The sequence below is a fragment of the Calidris pugnax genome, unplaced genomic scaffold (assembly GCF_001431845.1).
Source record: "Calidris pugnax isolate Ruff unplaced genomic scaffold, ASM143184v1 scaffold8, whole genome shotgun sequence".
Classification (NCBI taxonomy): domain Eukaryota; kingdom Metazoa; phylum Chordata; class Aves; order Charadriiformes; family Scolopacidae; genus Calidris; species Calidris pugnax.
The window spans coordinates 26190795-26210887 of NW_015090830.1; the positions used below are offsets into that span (position 1 = coordinate 26190795).

Genomic DNA, 20093 nt, shown 5'->3' on the forward strand with positions numbered 1-20093 from the left:
AATATGCTATATAGGTAATTTCATGAAAGTTTTGTAAAAAAAAATAAAAATGCCCCAAAACATAGCAAATCTTCAGACACAGTGAATAGTATGTCATGGTTTGGGCAAGCACATTTTTACACAAACACATTGTTATAGTGCCTTATGTTTTACCACTGGGAAGGCCTTGATTTGGGTTAAATCTTGTTGACCACTGGTAGATCTGCCTTCTGTTTAAACACTTAAATCTTTCCGCTGAAACCTGTAGCACAGCCTTAATTTATTTCAGTTCTGTCCCTCGCTCAGTTATTCAGGTAGTGGGTTATCTGTGCTGTGGACTGTTCTGTGCATCTCCAGTCATGCCAGGCTGACTAGTCCAGTACAAATGCAGTTGATTGGAGTATGCTCCACATAAATGCTCAAGTCCTCTAGAACCAGCTTGGGTCCTGCTTGGGTTCAATTTCTGGCTGATGCTGGTCCCCAAGGGAGTCAAGCTCTGTGTGAGGTCACAGTGCTCTACAAAGGCTCTGTGAGTTTGAACTGTATCATCCCTTCTTCTCTTCTAATTAGTCTTGGATAACAGAGATTTGATTCTGTGTTAATGAAGCATCATGTTTAAACCACAGTAGCTAAAGTTGATGATCTAAATTTATTTTGATTTTACTTTTTAGGTAAGGTGCAGGCTGATGTGCTCTTGCTATTTATGTAGTCACATACCTTAATGCTTTTTACTGTCTTAGCAGCTATTGAATGATGGCCATCTTTGTGTTGGATTAGATGGCTGTTTTAACGTGTATGTGATACATAGCCAAGAAAACAGCAAAATTATTGTGACTATGAGATCTATAATTTGAGACGCCTAAAGGTTTCTGATGTAGTTGCACACACACACAAAAAAAATTAATCTCAGATTTCTATCAGGTTGCACTTGGATAGAAATTGGAATTTAAGAAGATAAAGTAGTGTTATTTTGTTAACCAGAAGTACTCTTTGTAAATTTTATTACTGTTTTTTTTTTCCTGTGGTCAATTTAATTTTAATTTGCAACAAATAAAATAATAGACAAGGATATTACCCATTCTAATCAATTGACTGTTTTTCTTCCCAGGAGTCAAATTTTTCAAAGCTGTTAAAACACCTAGAGATGTTGATAGGAAGCTATATGCATTTCCTCTCTCTCCTTCCAAAGGCTGGATAAGCTTTGGCATCACCAACGTGCCCTTAAATCCAGTTAGATCTCTCTCAGAAGGCACAGATAAGAGTCTAGGGAATGGAACTGTATGCGTAAGAGCAGTTGAGCAGATACCCAGATATGATTTCTTGGAGGGCTTGTAAGCTTATCAAACAAAGCAAAATTGATAAGAGTGAAATTTAGCAACTTACATTCTTCCTGGCAGTTTCTCAGCCTGCCCATCCTCCTAGCTGCTGTCTTTGCCGTTTGGTGTCCTTGTTCTTTAGATTCTGAGAATTAATAGATCATGTGCTCTCATTTAATTTTCAGGAATTAAGGAGTTATTATTGTTTTCTCAACTAATATTGAATTATCCACTTCTAATGAGTTTACTAAAATCAAAGTAAAGAATTTTTTTATTGGCCCTTGTCAGCTCTTGATAACTGCTGAAATGTAAGTTGGTAAACAAACCTTTAAAAATACTTCCCACCCAAGTATCCTTAAACTTGAAAGTCTTTGTAAAAATATCTTCTGGAGTTACTAATGCCAGTTTATTTGACAAAGAGATATAAAAGCTAATAGTGATTGGACTTCCAAAGCAGGTAATATGAAAGGACAAAATTCCATAAGACTCTTGTAATTTCCCTAATTCAAATGGCTCTGTGAGCTACAGGCTGGTGAAGGCCAGCTTCCTAGGAATGTGTCTGGAGATCTGGCTTCTGTTTAGATTATCTGGTGTCTTAAAAAGGGTTACATTGCAGCTTTTTTATCTCTGGACCCTCTAATAGTTGTCCTCTAGGTGCCTGTTTTAATGAAATCTCTAGAAATACCTGATGATCTAGTTTATTTGCTGTATGTATTTGCATGCGCGTTGAAGGTACATTTGTGCCCCAGCTCTGTGTTTAATTTGATTGCATACGCCTAGTTTCCTTAGGAACACAAACTGAAATGGTGCTGATTTGATGTAAGGAAAAAACCTAGAGAGGCTGTCAGACCTCTGTCTGTGGAGGTTTTCAAGACCTGACTGGCCAAGAGGTGGAGTGCCCTGGTTGGGATTCACTGTTGAGCCAGCTTTGAGTAGGAGTCTGGACTGGGTGTCCTCTTGAGGGCCCTTCCAAGATTAATGGTGGTTGTTCTAAGAAGTAGATTAAAATGAAGGCAGATAGAAACTTTCCATTTTGTGATGACTTTCCGCTTTGAAAAGGTGAAATGTTAGTATTTTCATTTTTTCCAATGCAGAGAAATTATAGTCAAGCACAGTTAACTTGGCAAACTAGTAGTATTTGGCTAGTGAGATAACTCTCCAGGCTGTTACCTTGTTGCTTAGACTGGTGTTAAAGTACTACAGTACTACTAGAAGGGAAGTGTCCCAATTGTGATCTTTCTTGAAAAGCTGAACATAGTTGGATGTTATAATATATGATTGTAAATGTTGTAGAAATGGAGGGAACCTTTAGTGTTGCATAAACTCCAGTTTGCTATATTGTTATGGAAGCATTACTAAATTAACAGTAATTACAAGAGGAGATGGATGGAAAACATGCCTTAGCAAGGGTTGAATGACCTTTTTAGAACTGAGCTTGGAACATCAGCTGCTGCAACGATATTTTTATTTAGCTATTAACTTGCCTTGGTTTTGTTTATGAAAAGGTACTGTCTGTGAAAACTCAATGGATTATCAGTTTTTTGGAAACTACAATCAAAATAGTTGAAAATAAATTTGTCTTTTAGGTAGCCAGTGCAGTAAAATAATGAAGACTCTTGGGCTAGAATAATTCTGGTTTAATTTTACTGTGGTGCTTTCACGCTGGTGCTGGTTAGGAATGGGATATGTACCAACAAGAGATTGCACTTTGTTTCCATGCATAATTACAGTCAAGCTAAGGCTTGAGGAATGTCCAAAATGCAAGAGAAATAAATGAGTAGTAAAAGAGTGTGGATAATAAATCATATAATAATCAGGAGATTGAACTGAGGGCTTGAGGAAATAGGGTTAGAAGCTTGAAATTTTGTGACCTTTATGATGGGGCATTGCTGGTCTAATGGATGCAGAGAATGTTAGATGAGTAATGTGGAGTCTTACTCCCAAGCAGTGTTTTTTAAAGACCAGCTGAATAATCTTGCATATGATACAGAAATAGACATCTTTTTGGACTGAAGACCAACTACCTGGGAACTGGAAAATTCAGTATTTTTTGTTTTTTGTTTGGTGTTTTTATGGTTGGTTGTTTCCTGTGGTGTGTTTTTTTTTTTTCTTCTGGATTAGTGACTTCCATTTCATAAGGATTACTGATTAAGAAGACCCTTGAGATAAATGGATGTTACATACTATACCACCTCTCTAAATTAGTGGGGTTTTTCTTGTGAAACAGACATGCCACGAGAGGTTTGCTTCATTTTCTTCTGTAGCATCAGTGTATCAGTTAAAGAACTGAGATGGAGCAACAGTTTCCAGTGGAGCCTAAGAATTGAAGTGCAAGGTCCCAGACCTGGGTTGGGGCAATTCCAAGCACAAATATAGGCTGGGCAGAGAATGGATTGAGAACAACCCTGAAGAGAAGGACTTGGGGATGTTGGTGGATGAGGAGCTCAACATGAGCCAGCAACGTGCACTGGCAGCCCAGAAAGCCAACCACTTCCTGGGCTGCATCAAAAAAAGCATGGTCAGCAGGTTGAGGGAGGTGATTTTAGCCCTCTACTTCACTCTAGTGACACCCCACCTGGTGTACTGTGTCCAGCTCTGTGACCCCCAACATAAGAAGGACATGGACCTGTTGGAGAGAGTCCGGAGGAGGGCTGTGATGATGATCAGAGGGCTGGAGCACCTCTCCTATGAAGACAGGCTGAGTGGAGTTGTGCAGACTGGAAAGAGAAGGATCTGCGGAGACCTTATAGCACCTTCCAGTACCTAAAGGGGGCCTTCAGGAGAGATAGGGAGGGACTCATTATGAGGGAGTGTAGTGATAGGATGAGGGATGGCAGTTTTAAACTGAAAGAGACATTTAGCTTAGATACTAGGAAGAAGTATTTACTGTGAGGGTGCTGAGATGCTGGAACAGGTTGCCCAGAAAAGCTGTGGCTGCCCCATCCCTGGAGGTGTTCAAGGCCAGGCTGGATGGGGCTTGGAGCAACCTGGTCTGGTGGGAGGTGTTGGGACTTTGTTTGGATGATCTTTGGAAGTGTTGGACCTCGATAATCTTTAAGGTCCCTTCCAACTCAAACCATTCTATGAACCACATCTCCTTCTGACTGATCTGAGCATGGTGACATCCTCTCAGCTCTGTTGTTACCTGTAACCTGCTGTCATAGAGGGACTGATCATAAACCTTTAGGCAGAGACTATGCAAATTCCTGCTTTGCTTCTCTGCAAAAAGAAGAATAAGATGGAAAGTCTCAATTTTACTCCTTGGATTTTGTTACAATGCCAGACTACTTACTCTGATTTATTTCATTCTCTATAGGTTCCTGTTCCACACCCACACCGATGGTATCAGAATGTCTTCCAGACTTCTTACTGGTAAAAAATACTAGAAAACAAGACTAGCATCTGTCAAATGGGGCTCCCTCTCCATTTCTCTCTACACACCTTTCCTTTGGGGGGAGAAGAAGAGGAGCATAGCATGTGAGTTGTTTGAATTTTAATTTAAATAAAACTCAATTTTATATTTTGTACATAAATTAAGGTCTGTTTTCTTTTTTCCTCTATTGAGTGATGACATACAGCATCGAAAGTGTTGTGTGGGGTTTTTTTTTCTCTTTTGGTTGGACTTATTTAGTAGCTTCTCTCTTATGTGGGAGGGGTTTTTGTAACTGTTTATAGGAAGTCTTGCCTTTTAATGCAAAGATTTCATGTTGACAATGGTTTTGCTTTTTTTTTTTTTGAGAAGTATAGCTTTTCAAGACATTCAGGACCATCAAGGATGATGTACTGTTGTGTTTGTGGTTTTTCTCATTAGAACTTGTCCTGGATAGATGAGTTGATTAGCAATAAGGACTGAGATCTTTCAAACTCAATTGGGTCCTTTGCCAGCTATTTAAGAACAAAGAAATACCTATGAAGCTCCTAGTGACCTCTTTGAGTGCAGGGTAGTTCTGTTGCATTCTGTGCCTTTTTAAGTTTCTTAAATCTCAGTCTAAATTGCTTTTTGCTGTAATGTAGGGAGGGGGTGATAAAGGCACGTGCTTCAAAAGCTAAGGCAATGGGGATACCTTATGGTGTTCTGGGAGCTCAAGATAAGCAACTGAAGCATCCGTAGTCCAGCTGCACGAGGAGTGATAAAAGCCTTGCTGTTGGGGAGGTGCTAGACCCTTCCTGATGACATGTTCTAGGCAGATGGGCAGCCGTGCAGCACAACAACCCTTCAAACAGATGACCTACAGCAGATAATCTGTTAGTAGGGCATAAATCCCAGTTCTGGAGTAGGTGGTGGTTGAGCTGCGTACCCTTCTTCTTCTGAGGAGATGTAAAAGCATATGGATATTAAAAAAAATTAATAAAAGTTGTCCCACTTCACATCCTTAGCTATCAGTCCCATACATGAATTGCACTTTCTTTTTACTGCATTAACAGTGTAGTAGCTTATTTTATGCCAAGGTGCCTATCACCTTACAGCAGCAGGAACTTCTGCAGGAAATTTAGATTTAACTGGCAATCATATTTTAAGCATGTACATACATGACAACAAACAGATTATCAAAGAGGCTTTTCATCTTGATAATAACCTTCAATGTGAAAGGTGTTGAGTTCCTCCATCCTAATGAGATGAGAAGTTAGTAAAATTCTGGTGTTTGTGTTCTCTTATAAAACTCCCACTAAACACAGTATAGCTGCCATATAGACACAAAGAGATCTGAAAGAAGAACTTGGGATTTTTTTCTAGATGGGGAAAAGAAAATAAAGGATTCTCTCCCCTTCCTGTCGCCCCAATCAGATTCTGTTTTCTTTAAGAGGAAGCAAGTGATCTACTGGGGAATATTAATGAGATAAATTCTTTGGCTTCAGGTGTTTGGGTTTTCCTATTTAGGAATACATTTTTAAAGACTATAGCTTTTGTTCTACTATTCTTAAATGTAAGCACCTGTGTTCAAGTATTCCATCACTTTGTTTTTGTATTTCTTTTTCAGGAAAAGTGCAAAATGTTTCAAATTCCTGTTCAAAATCTTGATAATATCAGGAAGGCTCGAAAAAAGGTGAAGGGCATTCTTGTGGATCTTGGGCTTGACAGCTGCAGGGAATTGTTGAAGGTAAAGCATTCGAAATAATGCAAACCAATCTGAAATGTAAACCCTTTGAAAAATATTTCACTTTTTAGTGTATATATATATGATACATAGATCTTTATGGTGGGGCCTTTGCTTGAAGGATTACTCATGACTGGCTACTTGTATGCCAGGGGTTGAATTTAGCATTTTTTAACATGACATTGAAAGAAACTGTTTCTTGACAAGATGTTTTCTAGATGGTGCTGCATATTCTCTGCTAGTAATATTTCAGCAAAAAAGAAACAGTACAGCTTTAGGAAAAACACCACAAACTAACAAAATGCTATTTATGTCATACATTGCAGCTTTTTTGTGATTCTTTTAAATTAAATCACAAGCAGATGAAGACTTGAGTCTACTCAGAAGCATCCCATCATGTATCAAGGGCAAGCCTCTGAAGGATATACAAATTGCCAGTGTTTCTGAAAACAGGCAAGCAATTAGACCCAGTAATCTTGTTGCAGGCCGTTAAACTTTGTGTCCAGGGAAAAATTACCAAACTTGGGTTACTGAGTTGTAGTTCAGTTCTGAACCTTAAAAGGTACCTACAAGTGTACAGGGGCCATCAAGGTGAACCTCGTACCATTGTTGCCACTTGCAGGAGAAAGCATTGCCCAACAAGGGGGAGGAATTTACACCATGGGACTGGCAAGCCTAATATCAGGGAAAGTGGAAACATAGTAATACAACTCAGTGTACACATAGTGTGTTTCAGGCAACTGCTACACAAGCTTTTTTTGGCTGTTCAGTGTGTTCGTGACCTCACATTGACCGTAGTTGAGAGGTTGGATTAATTCGGTATGATGGTACTGAAGTAAGTTAACTCTCTGTAGGGGTGCTATGGTGTCTTTTGTGGTGTCTTTTCTGAAACTCCTAAGTAAACAGTCTTGGGAAAAAAATGCTTAAGGTCTACAGGCATAACTAATTCTGGAACATTCTTGGTAATTGCAGTTGAACAACGTTGGCTATATCTAAATAAATGTCATAAGAGCTCAAGGAAAAGTGTGTTTGTCTAGTAATTTCCATTTTCATACTGTTTTTATTGTCTTGTACGTTGTTTTGTAATGAAACCTTTTAAGTAAAAACGTGTTCTGTCTTCACGCTTTGAAGCAGAAATGTTGTCATGATGCTAGTTTTTTTTGCTATGAAATTGATTGTAGTCTAGCTTTAATTGCAATATGGGGTTTAATGGTGAATGAGCAATTAGGTGTTTTATGCTTGGCTGGTTGGGTTTTTTTTGGGCAGGAGTGGTGTGTGTTTCTTTGCTTTTGTTTCATTTTTAATAAATGGTGGTAGTGGGGAACCCAGTGAACATTTCTATTCTGGAATTAGCTCTCTGAGCCAAAAAAACCACCACGATTTTATTATTTTTGCAAGTAATTCTCCCTCTCATAAATTCAGTTTGTTTTTTCCAGGTAATCTGGGACTGATTTCTTCTTGCTTTGGCAGCAAGAAGAATGATTTTTAGAACTTGATTTGCACTGGGCTCATATGATGATGGTATTTCTTTTTGGTAAAATGGCGTGCGTGATGTCCTCATAGGTGAGAAGTAGCTTAAGTTTTGGGCTGGTTTTTTTTTCCCCCTGAAATATTATGGTTTATTTCTGGACATTATTCTTGTGAGGAAGCCGGTCAATTTAGGAAAAGGTGTGAAACGATGCAAGACCTGCCATCTGGTCTTAATTAGTTTTAAACTGTTCTAATAAGGCATGATAATGGTCAGTAGTTTGTGAGGAAGGTGAAGGAATTTCACATGCAACTAGTATCTCTTTGTAGCTTGGGGACCAAATGGATTAGTTCTTATGCTAAAAGTTCTTAATTGATCTCTGCTAGGTAGAAAACACCAGCCTTTTGTGTAAGATTACTAGTTTGAGTGTCAAAGTAGTACTTCTAAGTACACCATAATGGCAGACTACTAAAGGTAGTAAACTATTCTAGGTTCCTTGGTATACTGTGATCTTTGTCTTCATTTAAGCTCTGGGCACTTGATAAAATTGTAGAACGGTCTGGTTCTGGTTGGAAGGGACCTTAAAGATCATGGAGTTCCAACCCCCTGCCCTGGGCAGGGACACCTCCCACCAGACCAGGTTGCTCCAAGCCCCATCCAGCCTGGCCTTGAACCCCTCCAGGGATGGGGCAGCCACAGCTTCTCTGGGCAACCTCTTCCAGTGTCTCACCACCCTCACAGGAAAGAATTTCTTCCTGATATCTAATCTAAATCTCCCCTCTTTCAGTTAAAAACCATTACCCATTATCCTATCGCTGTACTCCGTGGTAAAGAGTCCCTCCCCACCTCTCTTGCAGCCCCCTTCAGGTGCTGGAAGGCTGTTATGTTAACTGATACAGAGGGGAGATCCATTCTTAGTTTTAAGCTGTTTTAAGCTTAGAAATGCCCACTATGTCAGGCTTAATCAGGTTTCTCAGAGGGGTTTTTTTATTCCCTTTTTACCTTTCTGTTGTTCTGTTTTCTTCCCCTTGTTGGAGTGAGGAATGTGGGAAGGATATAACGAGTTAGCCCTTCCAAGCTTGCTTCCAGGCTGTCAGCTTGGATCTCTGCTGTAAGCAAGTCTTCAGAATAGCTGTTAGCAGCACTGACTAATTGTAGTGATAAGAATGCTTATCTTTATTGGTGAATGTTTCTCTGTAGGTAATAGCCATATCAGCAAAATTGCCTAGACTTACTGTCACACACATTTGGCCTGTGGGAATCTGGTGTTCAAGTCTAGGAGCCTCTTGTGGTGAAGGCAACATGTTCTCAAACCAAAAGGAGAACATGTTTGGTGTAGGCCATAAGCTTCTGAGAAAGCCTTAACAGTGTGTAATTCCCTCCAGTGTGTTTGGCTGAAGAATGTTAGGAAATCTTGAGTCTCTTCACTTTCTCTACCAAAAAGAAATTTTTCAAAGAAGAGCATTGTGTTCTCTGAGCCTGTGGGGTTTCCTTTGTTCCATGCAAGGGTTGTCAGGTGGTTTTTTTGAAGGTTTGGCTGAGGAGCATAGATGACTCATTCAGTGCCTAGATGTTCATTAGAATGGAAAGAGTTTATTACTGCTCTGAGCCATTCCTTGGAGAAATCTAAAGGCTGAAAAAGCTAGAAAGCTTATTGCAAACTTAGCTACGTTTTTCTAAGTTCTTGGATAACTTCATTTGATTTAAATTATCACTGACGTGACCTTCTGGCTTGGTACAATCTGTTACACACAGAGGGATACTCACATTTGCAGGGTGTGGACAGAAGCCTAGTGCAGACAGAACCTGTGTTAAGTAGGATTGTGTATTTGTTAGACTACTGGAGGCTTTGTTTATTTTTGTTGAGTATGTCCTGTGTTGCTTGTAAATTTCATATAAATAATTGCATTAGGTTTTTTTGACTGCAGACTGTTGGATTTATGAATTTCACTCCTCTTGATGATCTGATCTTAAATGGTCTTTACCTGCTTCTGCTGTTCCACTGGGGTTCAGTGCAGAGGTGGAAACATCCTGCCCTCTCTAGCATCTTGCAGAATTTTCAGTGAAGAGGGGTTTGTGAAAAGGAAGGAGAATGTTGGGGGAGAAGAGATGCTAGTTGTCTCTGGGTTAAGCATGGATTTGTAGCCCATGTTTCATCTAAGGCACTCCAGTATGCTGTTGAAGCTAGCCTAGGGTCTTCAGAAATGTCTAGCAAACAGGAATCTAATTATTTTTTTTCATTAAGTTTGTGTTTGGATATCTGGAGAGGAAAACTTGGAAATTGGAGAGGAACTTAAGGTTTTTTTTTTTTAGAGCAGTAGCTGGCTTTGGCTTGAGGAACGTCAACTGCTCTGATGTGGTTGATGAGCAGAATGATTTGAGGAAAGTTGTTTACCCTGACCTGGCTGTTCCAGAAGTGGTAATATTGTTGCTTTTACACCTTGGGGAGAAATACTGCTGCTCTTTGAAATAAGCTTGTGGAAAGGTCTTCCTTTTTCTAAGTTAAAAGTGTAGCAATGATATGAAGGTTTAATACTGTTGCAAAGTAAGCTGTAGTGGTTAGTTAATAAGTGGAAGTAAATAGTGAAACATTACGTATTCAAGAGGAGGAAAGTAGGAGGAGAAAATATCTTTCAGTGTTCACTGGGAACGTGGCTGGAAGCAATGGAGTTAGTGTCAATATTTTCATTCCTATTTTTTCAGTAACTGCAGTGTTCGGAATTCCAGCTATATTACAAGGCAGTCATATGAACAAGTGTTTGAGGTAAAATCAATCAAAGAAGTAATTTCTTTGAACGGAGTTTTGAGACCTGTATCTGAATACTGAATATTTTTTTTTTCCCTTCATCCTTTGTGTGGTTTTTCCTTCTTTCTTGCTCTGTATCGAGACTATTTTTGTATTTAGAACAGACCGCAAAAGCAGATTATTTCTTGTTTTCTTTTTTCTTTTAGAATCTTAAAAGTTTTGACCCAGGTGAAAAACACTTTTGTAACACTTCATGGAGTGATGTCTCTCCTTGGGAGTCTGTGGGCAAAAGGAAGGTACGTATATGTATGTTAAAAATTCCAGGTAGACATGCATGTGGAGTTGCTGAATTTTACCACTTTCAGAAGTCCCAGAAAAGTTAAAATACACCTTTTTTATGGTTAAAAAAGCCTTAACATCTGTTTTTTAAGTACTATTAGTCAGAGAATAATCTTTCATTTCCTCTCTGTTCTTTCCTGTACTGTAGCTGGTTATAAGGACTAAATATACTTTTCGCTGTCTCTAAGGATACAAACTTGAACATAAGTATTTAAGATGTTACACTAAGGTTCTGCCTTTTTGGCCTAATCTTATGTGTAGTCTTAACATGCTCATGTATACAACGTGCATCTTGTTTCATTCGAAGGGTGAAAATGTGATTGTGTAGATGTGAGCGGGTTAAACTGAAATTATCATTAGCTGCTTGGGATAGATTTGCAGTGGAGAACATATTCTGGTTAGATTTGTGTATGTGAAACAGCTTTTAGTTCTATATAGCTGGAATCTTGTGTGAAGCTAGAATCTATGAGAAAGGCAGGGTTGAGATAAACAAACCAAAGGATTTCATTAATTTTATATTCTAGCAGGTTTCTAGATCTTTTTTTTTTTCTTCTCCTATGCTCTGTAGAGCATAAGAGTATATCCAGAAGAAAAGGTGGTCTTTTCTCAATCTTGCTGAAGAGTCTTAGGGTTCCTGGTTGCTTCCATGAGGAAGGCATGTCAAGAGCCTGTAAGCAGTGGTGGGTCTGCTCTTTTCATCATGAATCATAAGGTAATGGTTTAGAATAATGTGGTGATGGTGGTGGTTTGCCAAAAGTTGTTTTTTTTTTTTTTTAATCTGCCTTTGCCATCTTTAAAATAAACTGAGGCTATCAAGTGTAGAGGTTCTTTCCTGAATTTAGCTTCACACATTTAAGACTGGAGGTTCATCTTTTCACAGGAATTTGTGGATGAAAGAGTCAAATGTGACTTGTTTCACTGTGTCCACAGACAGATTGCTTCTTGCCTCTTAGCACCACTTCAGATAAGACTTACAGTTACCTTTGGTCAAGACTACGTTTAGTTTAGGTGAAGGGAATAAATCCCACTAATGCTTATGACGGTCTTTCCTCTTTTAATTTCTTCCTTATGCACATGTAAAACTTCTTTTACCACATCTCCTGCCTCCAACCAGCAAGTTATCTGAGCTCCAGTCTTCCTGATTTAGTCTTTGTTGCCTTTTCTTCCACCTTCTGACTAAAATAAATTTAGTGTTGGGAGATCTCCTGTGCTAGATGAGCAGGGGAGGTTCCCCCTCCTCCCCAGACATGAAACAGGGAAGAGGAGGATGAAGACAAAGCAAATGAAGCCTCTTGTCTAAAACTTACGATGAAGGTTGTTTTCTTTTCTGTCTTCCTTCCACAGTCCTTCAGGAAAAATTATCAGATGTTTCAATAAAAATGGAAAAGAACAAAAAAATCATATACTAGAAAGGGAATCTGCTTTTCTCCTTATCTAGAGAGAGACCAGGCAGAGAGACTTGATCTCTTACCAGGAGGGAGAAATATAGGTCCTGACTCAGCTAGTTAGTGTGACCAGTAGCATCTGTATCTGTCTAAAAATCAGGTAAGTGTAGAGTTTGTGATGAGTTGCTTTGAAACCTATTTGCCAAGCTGTGCTTTTTAGATACTAAACTTTTCTCTAAATGGCCATGATTCCTTGATAAGTATCATTCATGTATCTTGGTGTCATGCTGCTTAAATGTGGGAGAAAAGAAGCTGGTCCTTCAGGATGTTCTATTTGAAAGCTGTTGCCATAAGGGGAAAATAAGTTGTTTGAGCTACATTGGAAACTCAGTAGGCTGCAGAAGGTGTCTATTTAGGTGAGTTGGTGGTTGCTACCATCAGTACTATTTTTAGGGAGATGTTAATTCTAGAAAAACCTTTGCTTTTTGGAGGCTGTAGTTTTTGTTGTCGTAAATTCTATAAAAAATTTGCTTTTTGGAGGCTGTAGTTTTTGTTGTCTTTCTGCTCGCCTGTAAGTTGTGGAGAATGTGAGACTACACAATGGACAGTGTTACTGCATCCTAGGGTATGTTCTTTGGAGTGGGACTAATTGAGTTTTCTTAAATGCCTCTAATCAGCCTTTTGGGATTCCATTTGTACATTTTAGGGTTGTGTTGGTCAGTCTCCAAGATGCTTCATTTTTCCTAAGTGGCTTAGAATTCTTATTTTGTCAAATCTGCTATAGAACTGAGATGCCATTAGTAGACTGTGGTAGCACTTGCAAACATAAATAGCAGCTCACATGCAAGGAGAACACGGTGACAAAATGATTTTCTAAGGTGTCTGTGTGGAAGAGCTGTGTTTCATACAAAAAACATCAAAGTAGCAAATTTCCACATACTTTTCTATTCTGCTGAAACAGATTTTTTTTTTATTTTTTTTTTAATTATTGTTGGGGTTTTTTTGAGCCTAGTGGGACTTGGGATTCATCCTCATTTGTTAGAACTTAAAGCACAGAACTTTTTTTCTTTTCCTGAAGTGTCATAATTTTTATCTGCATCAGAAAATAAATGATGTAAGAAGGCATAGAACATTATTTCCCCAAAACTTACCAGTATGCAGGTACTGGGGCAGTTTCTTAGTGGTATACTGCAGTGCTTGTTCGTATAAAGAGTGAAAACATCATTACTATGGAATAATAATAGTGGTATACTGCAATGCTTGTTTGTATAAGGAGTGAAAACATCATTACTATGGAATAATAAATTAATTCAGCACTTGGACTGCTTCTGAAGTAGAGTGTTCTCACTACACCCAATAACAATTGTTCAGACTTGGCAGCAAGGAAATATGGGCAGTGTATTATATTGGGGTATAAGTTTATGGGGACAGAAAGACCCAAACCAGAAATAGGGGCAAAGGGGGACGAAGTAAAGAGTGTGTGTGGCTGGTATTTAAAAACATTATAAGCTTTTCTAAGCCTCAAACAATTAAAATAGGCAGTCATCTCTCTTTGCCACCTGACCCCTTCAGAAGCAAGACTAGTGAGGTGCAGCTTTTAATAATGCTCTGGATGCTTCATTAGTTCAGTAGTGTCAGTGGCCTTTCTGTACTCAGTGTACCTTTAAAAGTAAGATTGAAGCTTCTTCTGATTTCCTCTGGTGGTGTTTGCTGGCAGCTGAGACCGAACACCTGAAGAATGTAAGTAGGGGATAATTTACTGGTATCTTCAGGGTACTCATCAACCACCTTAGCCAGACAGTGGCTTTATCTGACCCAGACTTTTGAATTTGGACGTTAGATTTTGATTAATCAGGAGACTCTTGCGGTACTTCTAGCAGATGATGCCTTTATGGCTATATAAAATGACAAAAATAATGGCACAAATTTTTGCTACAGTTCTCCCTAATGTGTCTGATGTGTTTGTGGATGATCTAGCTGGACTGGATGCTGTACTGGTGGAACAGCTTGTTCCCTTCAGATGATGTTTGGCAAGGGTCAGAAGTCAGTAAGGTGACAAACACATCTGAGCCAACAGACGGGTTCCACTAGTGCAGATTTGTCACCTGGATGTTGCTGTAACTGATGCTGTAGTTTTTGACAGGGGCCAGGGCTAACTTCCTAGAAAGCTGGGAAGAAAAAACCAGTTGATAGGGCTACCACTTTTTTGGAAAGAGCAAATAATGTTTGTATGGATACAAAAAGTAACACTGCAAGTGACATGTAACAGAGAGCAAACCACTGTTGAGTAGAAGATAGGTTTATTTTTATACAGTTAAAATATTTTTCTGACAAGAATCTATATGGTCTATATTAAGTGTGCTAGAGGAAATTTCTTAAAGAAATCACTGTGATGGGAAGTCCAGTATGTTGAGATGATATGAAGAGGTCATTGCTGCTTTATCATAAAAGGGGTTTCTATTCCTTTCTATTATTAATCTGGCTCCAAAAGAATGTTACTATATTACTCCTTTGTGGCTTTGCTGGGAGAGGTACTTTTGGAGAACTTTCAGTGAAGGGTGGGGTATTGAAATACACAAAAATAAACCCCACCCCTTCTCTCTACTGTCTTTTTCTCCAGTAGATAGAAAGTGGCCCTGAACTAAATAAAGCTTTTGAGGTGTCATATTAAAAGGATTGTTATTCCTAGTTGAGAGGCTTCCCCTCCTATGTACAGTGGCATACAAAATTTTCTTAGCTTGTTCTGTGATTCCCATCTTTAAAAACAGGCATCAGAGTTACTTCTTGTGAACTGGAATAGAAATGAACTCACTTGAGGCTTAATACATTATAAAGAACCAAAAAGGGCATAAATGTTTCTCCCTTTAAGTATTTCATCTAGTTAAGTCTGCTTTTCAAAAACAGATCTACATGGAACTGAGAAGATACGTGCTATATATCCAGTGAAGGCATTTTTGACAGGTGATAGTGCAGACTTGCTTACAGACAGATAACAGGGATTCAGGACCTGGCAGTTTCTAAGTGGCTGTTTGTGTTTTGTTTGCAGAGATACAGAACAAAGCCGTACTGCTGTAGCTTATGCAAGTTCTCCTCAAAATTGCTCACTTCGTTCAAGAATCACTTGCACCGTTACCATGAGGACGAAATGGACCAAGAGCTGGTGGTTCCTTGCCCAAAATGTGCGTTTGCTTCTCACCCCAAAGTAATGGGAAAACATATCCGGATGTTTCATTCATCTAATAAAAGAATACAGAACTATACAGTCAGCATTTTGGATGGCATGAAACAATTCAGAAGTGACATCATAAACTTTACGTGTCTAAAATGTCACTTTACAGACACATTGTATTACAATATGAAGAAACATGTGCTGATGAACCATTTTCAAGATTTAATAAGTACATATTTTGGCCAGAAACACGATGAAAGTCAAGAGAATTCTGTTGAGCACTACTGTAAAAAATGTAATGCTTCTGCAAACAGCCAAGATTCTTTAATGTATCATGTCTTGACAGCTGAAACGCACCGAGACTTGGAGAACAAGCTTCGGTCGCTGATTTCAGAACACATTAAGAAACCAGGACTGGTGAAACAAATGCATATTGCTCCAAAGCCTCCCCAGAACGTGGCGGCAGCTGCTCCACCTGCAGCACCCCCTGCCCCCCCAGCAGGTTCTGTCACAGCCCCAGCTTGCATCCAGCTTGCGTTTCCACAGAGTAATCAGAACCAGAGCGTGATGCAGCCAAACGCAGTTCCCAACACAGTCAGGTCACTGACTGTTCCAAGTGCCTCCGGTAGCCTTCCACATACAACTTCTGCTCCGGTTGCTACCCCCTCGCACGTCACTCTTGTCTCTAGCAATCTCTCTGTAGGTCAGAACAACGTTAATATTCAGCCATCACCTTCCCAACCTATCCTTGTTTCCCATAGGCTCCCCCTTAACCAGCCTGTGAGGACTGGAGCTATTCCCCTTCATCATTCTGTTGGGACTGTAAGTACAAACGTGGCCCCTGCAGTTCTTCCTCTTAATCAACCTGTCAGGCCCGGGCTCTTTCCTATTAATCAGCCCATTGGGACTATAAATGGTCCAGTTGCAGCTGGACCGTTACCTGTCACTCAACCTGTTGGCTCTGTGAATCAACCAGTTGCACCAGGAGTCATCCCTGTGAATCAGCCGGTTGCACCAGGAGTTCTTTCCGTCAACCCGTCGCTTGGAAATGCAAATAGACCCCTTGGTCCCAGGGTCCTTCCTGTGGGGCAGACAGTTGCGTCAGGGGTTCTCCAGCTCAACCCTCCTGTTGCCTCTGGGGTCGTTCCTGTCAGGCAGCCTGTCAGGCCTGGGTTTCTTCAGCTTAATCAACCCGTTGCCCCAGCGGTTATCCCAGTAAACCAGCCAGTTCCACCTGCAGTTTCTCAAAATGCAACTTTTCTGACAGCAGGTTCTATACTTAGGCAGCTGATTCCAACTGGTAAGCAGGTTAATGGGATACCTACATACACGCTTGCCCCAGTTTCAGTTACTTTGCCTGTACCTCCAGATAGTGGGGTAGCCACTGTTACGCCACCGCAAGTGCCCATCCAACTCATGCAGTCTGGGCCAGTAACTCACTTGTCCCAGACACCGGCTGGTGCACCTTCTCCTCCAGTGCTTTTAACCTCTCAAAATATAGCGTTACAAGCCTCCCTAACTGGCCCTGAAACAAGTCAGGCTGTCAGACAGGCCAAACAGTGGAAGACGTGCCCCGTTTGCAATGAGCTTTTCCCATCAAACGTCTACCAGGTGCACATGGAGGTGGCCCACAAACACGGTGAAGTGAAAAAGGAGGAAGCCCCGGAACCTGACAAACTTGCGGCTTGCGCGCCCTTTCTGAGGTGGATGACGGAAAAAACAGTCCGGTGTTTCTCTTGTAAATGTTTTCTCTGTGAGGAAGAGCTCATGAAACATCTCTTGATGCATGGCTTAGCTTGCTTGTTTTGCACAGTTACTTTCCATGACTTAAAAAGCCTCATGGAGCACAACAAAACCACACACAACGGCAAAAAGCAGTTACATGCGGATTATAGCAACAGAGGGTTTCAACTTGGTAACGATGCTCAGGGTGACCTCGTGTTTCCACACTTCGATTTCAGTACAGTCTTACCCAAAGAAGACATTGGCGAAAGAGAAGTGCATTTGGCGGTGCTCGCCGGGCTAAATTCAAGGACGCTCGTCCCTGTTTACATCAAAGTGAGGCCTCAGGCAGCAGAAGTGAACAACAGATGCGCCAAGAAGGTGTTGACCTGTCCCTTTTGCTTCGGTACGTTTGTTAGTAAAGAAACCTACGAAATGCATTTGAAAGAGAGGCATCACATCATGCCGACCGTGCATACCATCTTGAAGTCTCCGGCTTTCAAGTGCATCCACTGCTGCGGTGTGTACACTGGAAACATGACTCTCACGGCTATTGCTGTGCATCTGCTGCGTTGTAGAAGTGCTCCCAAAGACAGCAACTCCAGTGTGAAGATGCAGCTGGAGTGTACCGAGAAGAAAGAGCTGCTGTTTGTGAACGGTGAGAAGCACGACTCGGTCATCCTGAAGAGAAAGCAGTCGGATCCCAGCTGCGTCGCGGAAGACCAAAGGAATAAGGAACAGCATCCTCTGAGCTTAAGTGCTGGCGTAGCTCTGTCTCCAGAAAACGAAGTGAATTCAGGGGTAGTGCCTTTCAAAAGACAGAAGATTAATAGTAGGACTGAGATGAGGAAGCTTCCTTCCAGTGAGGATCTTCGCATTCTAGCAGTAGATCCTAAACAGTATGATTACAACTCCTATGAGGCTCAAACCCAGTTTTTGACAGACTACTTTCACGAGAGGCCGTATCCTTCCAAAAAAGAGATGGAATTGCTTTCCTCGCTGCTGTACGCGTGGAAAATCGATGTTGCATCATTCTTTGGAAAAAGGAGGAATATATGCTTAAAAGCGATAAATAATCACAAACCATCTGTGCTGCTGGGTTTCAGTATGTCTGAACTAAAAGATATTAAGCACAGTTTGAAGATAAAAGATGAACCCTTAGCTATGTAAACGAGCTTTTTGTAACAGCTAAAAGCGATCCATAATTGCATACTTAATGAATTTAGCAGTTTATTGTGTTATTTGTTTTTTACCTTGTAGGCTGGCCTGTTGAAGGGTGCAGTAGTACAAAACGTCTCGTTCAGTTGTGACTGTTATTGTGAAAGGCACACGTAGTTGTGTATTTTAAAAAGCTAAAACCTTCAGACTTGCCCATCTGGAATTTGTTTTAGCTTTTTACCTTTTCTGGACTAGTTGGGGTATAATTTTTTTGTTGGTTTGTTTTGGTTTTGGTTTTTTTTTTTTTTTTTGTTTCTTTTTCCTTTCTCACAGGAAAGAATTTCTTCCTGATATCTAATCTAAATCTCCCCTCTTTCAGTTAAAAACCATTACCCATTATCCTATCGCTGTACTCCGTGGTAAAGAGTCCCTCCCCACCTCTCTTGCAGCCCCCTTCAGGTGCTGGAAGGCTGTTATGTTAACTGATACAGAGGGGAGATCCATTCTTAGTTTTAAGCTGTTTTAAGCTTAGAAATGCCCACTATGTCAGGCTTAATCAGGTTTCTCAGAGGGGTTTTTTTATTCCCTTTTTACCTTTCTGTTGTTCTGTTTTCTTCCCCTTGTTGGAGTGAGGAATGTGGGAAGGATATAACGAGTTAGCCCTTCCAAGCTTGCTTCCAGGCTGTCAGCTTGGATCTCTGCTGTAAGCAAGTCTTCAGAATAGCTGTTAGCAGCACTGACTAATTGTAGTGATAAGAATGCTTATCTTTATTGGTGAATGTTTCTCTGTAGGTAATAGCCATATCAGCAAAATTGCCTAGACTTACTGTCACACACATTTGGCCTGTGGGAATCTGGTGTTCAAGTCTAGGAGCCTCTTGTGGTGAAGGCAACATGTTCTCAAACCAAAAGGAGAACATGTTTGGTGTAGGCCATAAGCTTCTGAGAAAGCCTTAACAGTGTGTAATTCCCTCCAGTGTGTTTGGCTGAAGAATGTTAGGAAATCTTGAGTCTCTTCACTTTCTCTACCAAAAAGAAATTTTTCAAAGAAGAGCATTGTGTTCTCTGAGCCTGTGGGGTTTCCTTTGTTCCATGCAAGGGTTGTCAGGTGGTTTTTTTGAAGGTTTGGCTGAGGAGCATAGATGACTCATTCAGTGCCTAGATGTTCATTAGAATGGAAAGAGTTTATTACTGCTCTGAGCCATTCCTTGGAGAAATCTAAAGGCTGAAAAAGCTAGAAAGCTTATTGCAAACTTAGCTACGTTTTTCTAAGTTCTTGGATAACTTCATTTGATTTAAATTATCACTGACGTGACCTTCTGGCTTGGTACAATCTGTTACACACAGAGGGATACTCACATTTGCAGGGTGTGGACAGAAGCCTAGTGCAGACAGAACCTGTGTTAAGTAGGATTGTGTATTTGTTAGACTACTGGAGGCTTTGTTTATTTTTGTTGAGTATGTCCTGTGTTGCTTGTAAATTTCATATAAATAATTGCATTAGGTTTTTTTGACTGCAGACTGTTGGATTTATGAATTTCACTCCTCTTGATGATCTGATCTTAAATGGTCTTTACCTGCTTCTGCTGTTCCACTGGGGTTCAGTGCAGAGGTGGAAACATCCTGCCCTCTCTAGCATCTTGCAGAATTTTCAGTGAAGAGGGGTTTGTGAAAAGGAAGGAGAATGTTGGGGGAGAAGAGATGCTAGTTGTCTC

General features: G+C 40.3%; 1 protein-coding gene across 3 annotated transcripts; it reads left to right on the plus strand.

The window, feature by feature from the left end:
- Nucleotides 1-2169: 2169 nt before the first annotated feature.
- ADNP2 (ADNP homeobox 2) lies at nt 2170-18687 on the plus strand. 3 transcript variants are annotated; one of them, XM_014941076.1, is made up of 5 exons: nt 2170-2354; nt 4612-4772; nt 6275-6394; nt 10812-10901; nt 15376-18687. In XM_014941076.1, exons 3-5 carry the CDS (start codon nt 6287-6289, stop codon nt 18388-18390), a joined length of 3213 nt encoding a protein of 1070 aa, XP_014796562.1. In that variant the 5' UTR covers nt 2170-2354; nt 4612-4772; nt 6275-6286; the 3' UTR covers nt 18391-18687. The 3 variants fall into 3 exon arrangements, with proteins under 3 accessions (XP_014796562.1, XP_014796561.1, XP_014796563.1); XM_014941075.1 differs by lacking the exon at nt 2170-2354 and adding an exon at nt 4264-4354; XM_014941077.1 differs by lacking the exons at nt 2170-2354; nt 4612-4772; nt 6275-6394; nt 10812-10901 and adding an exon at nt 11517-11656.
- Nucleotides 18688-20093: the final 1406 nt, after the last annotated feature.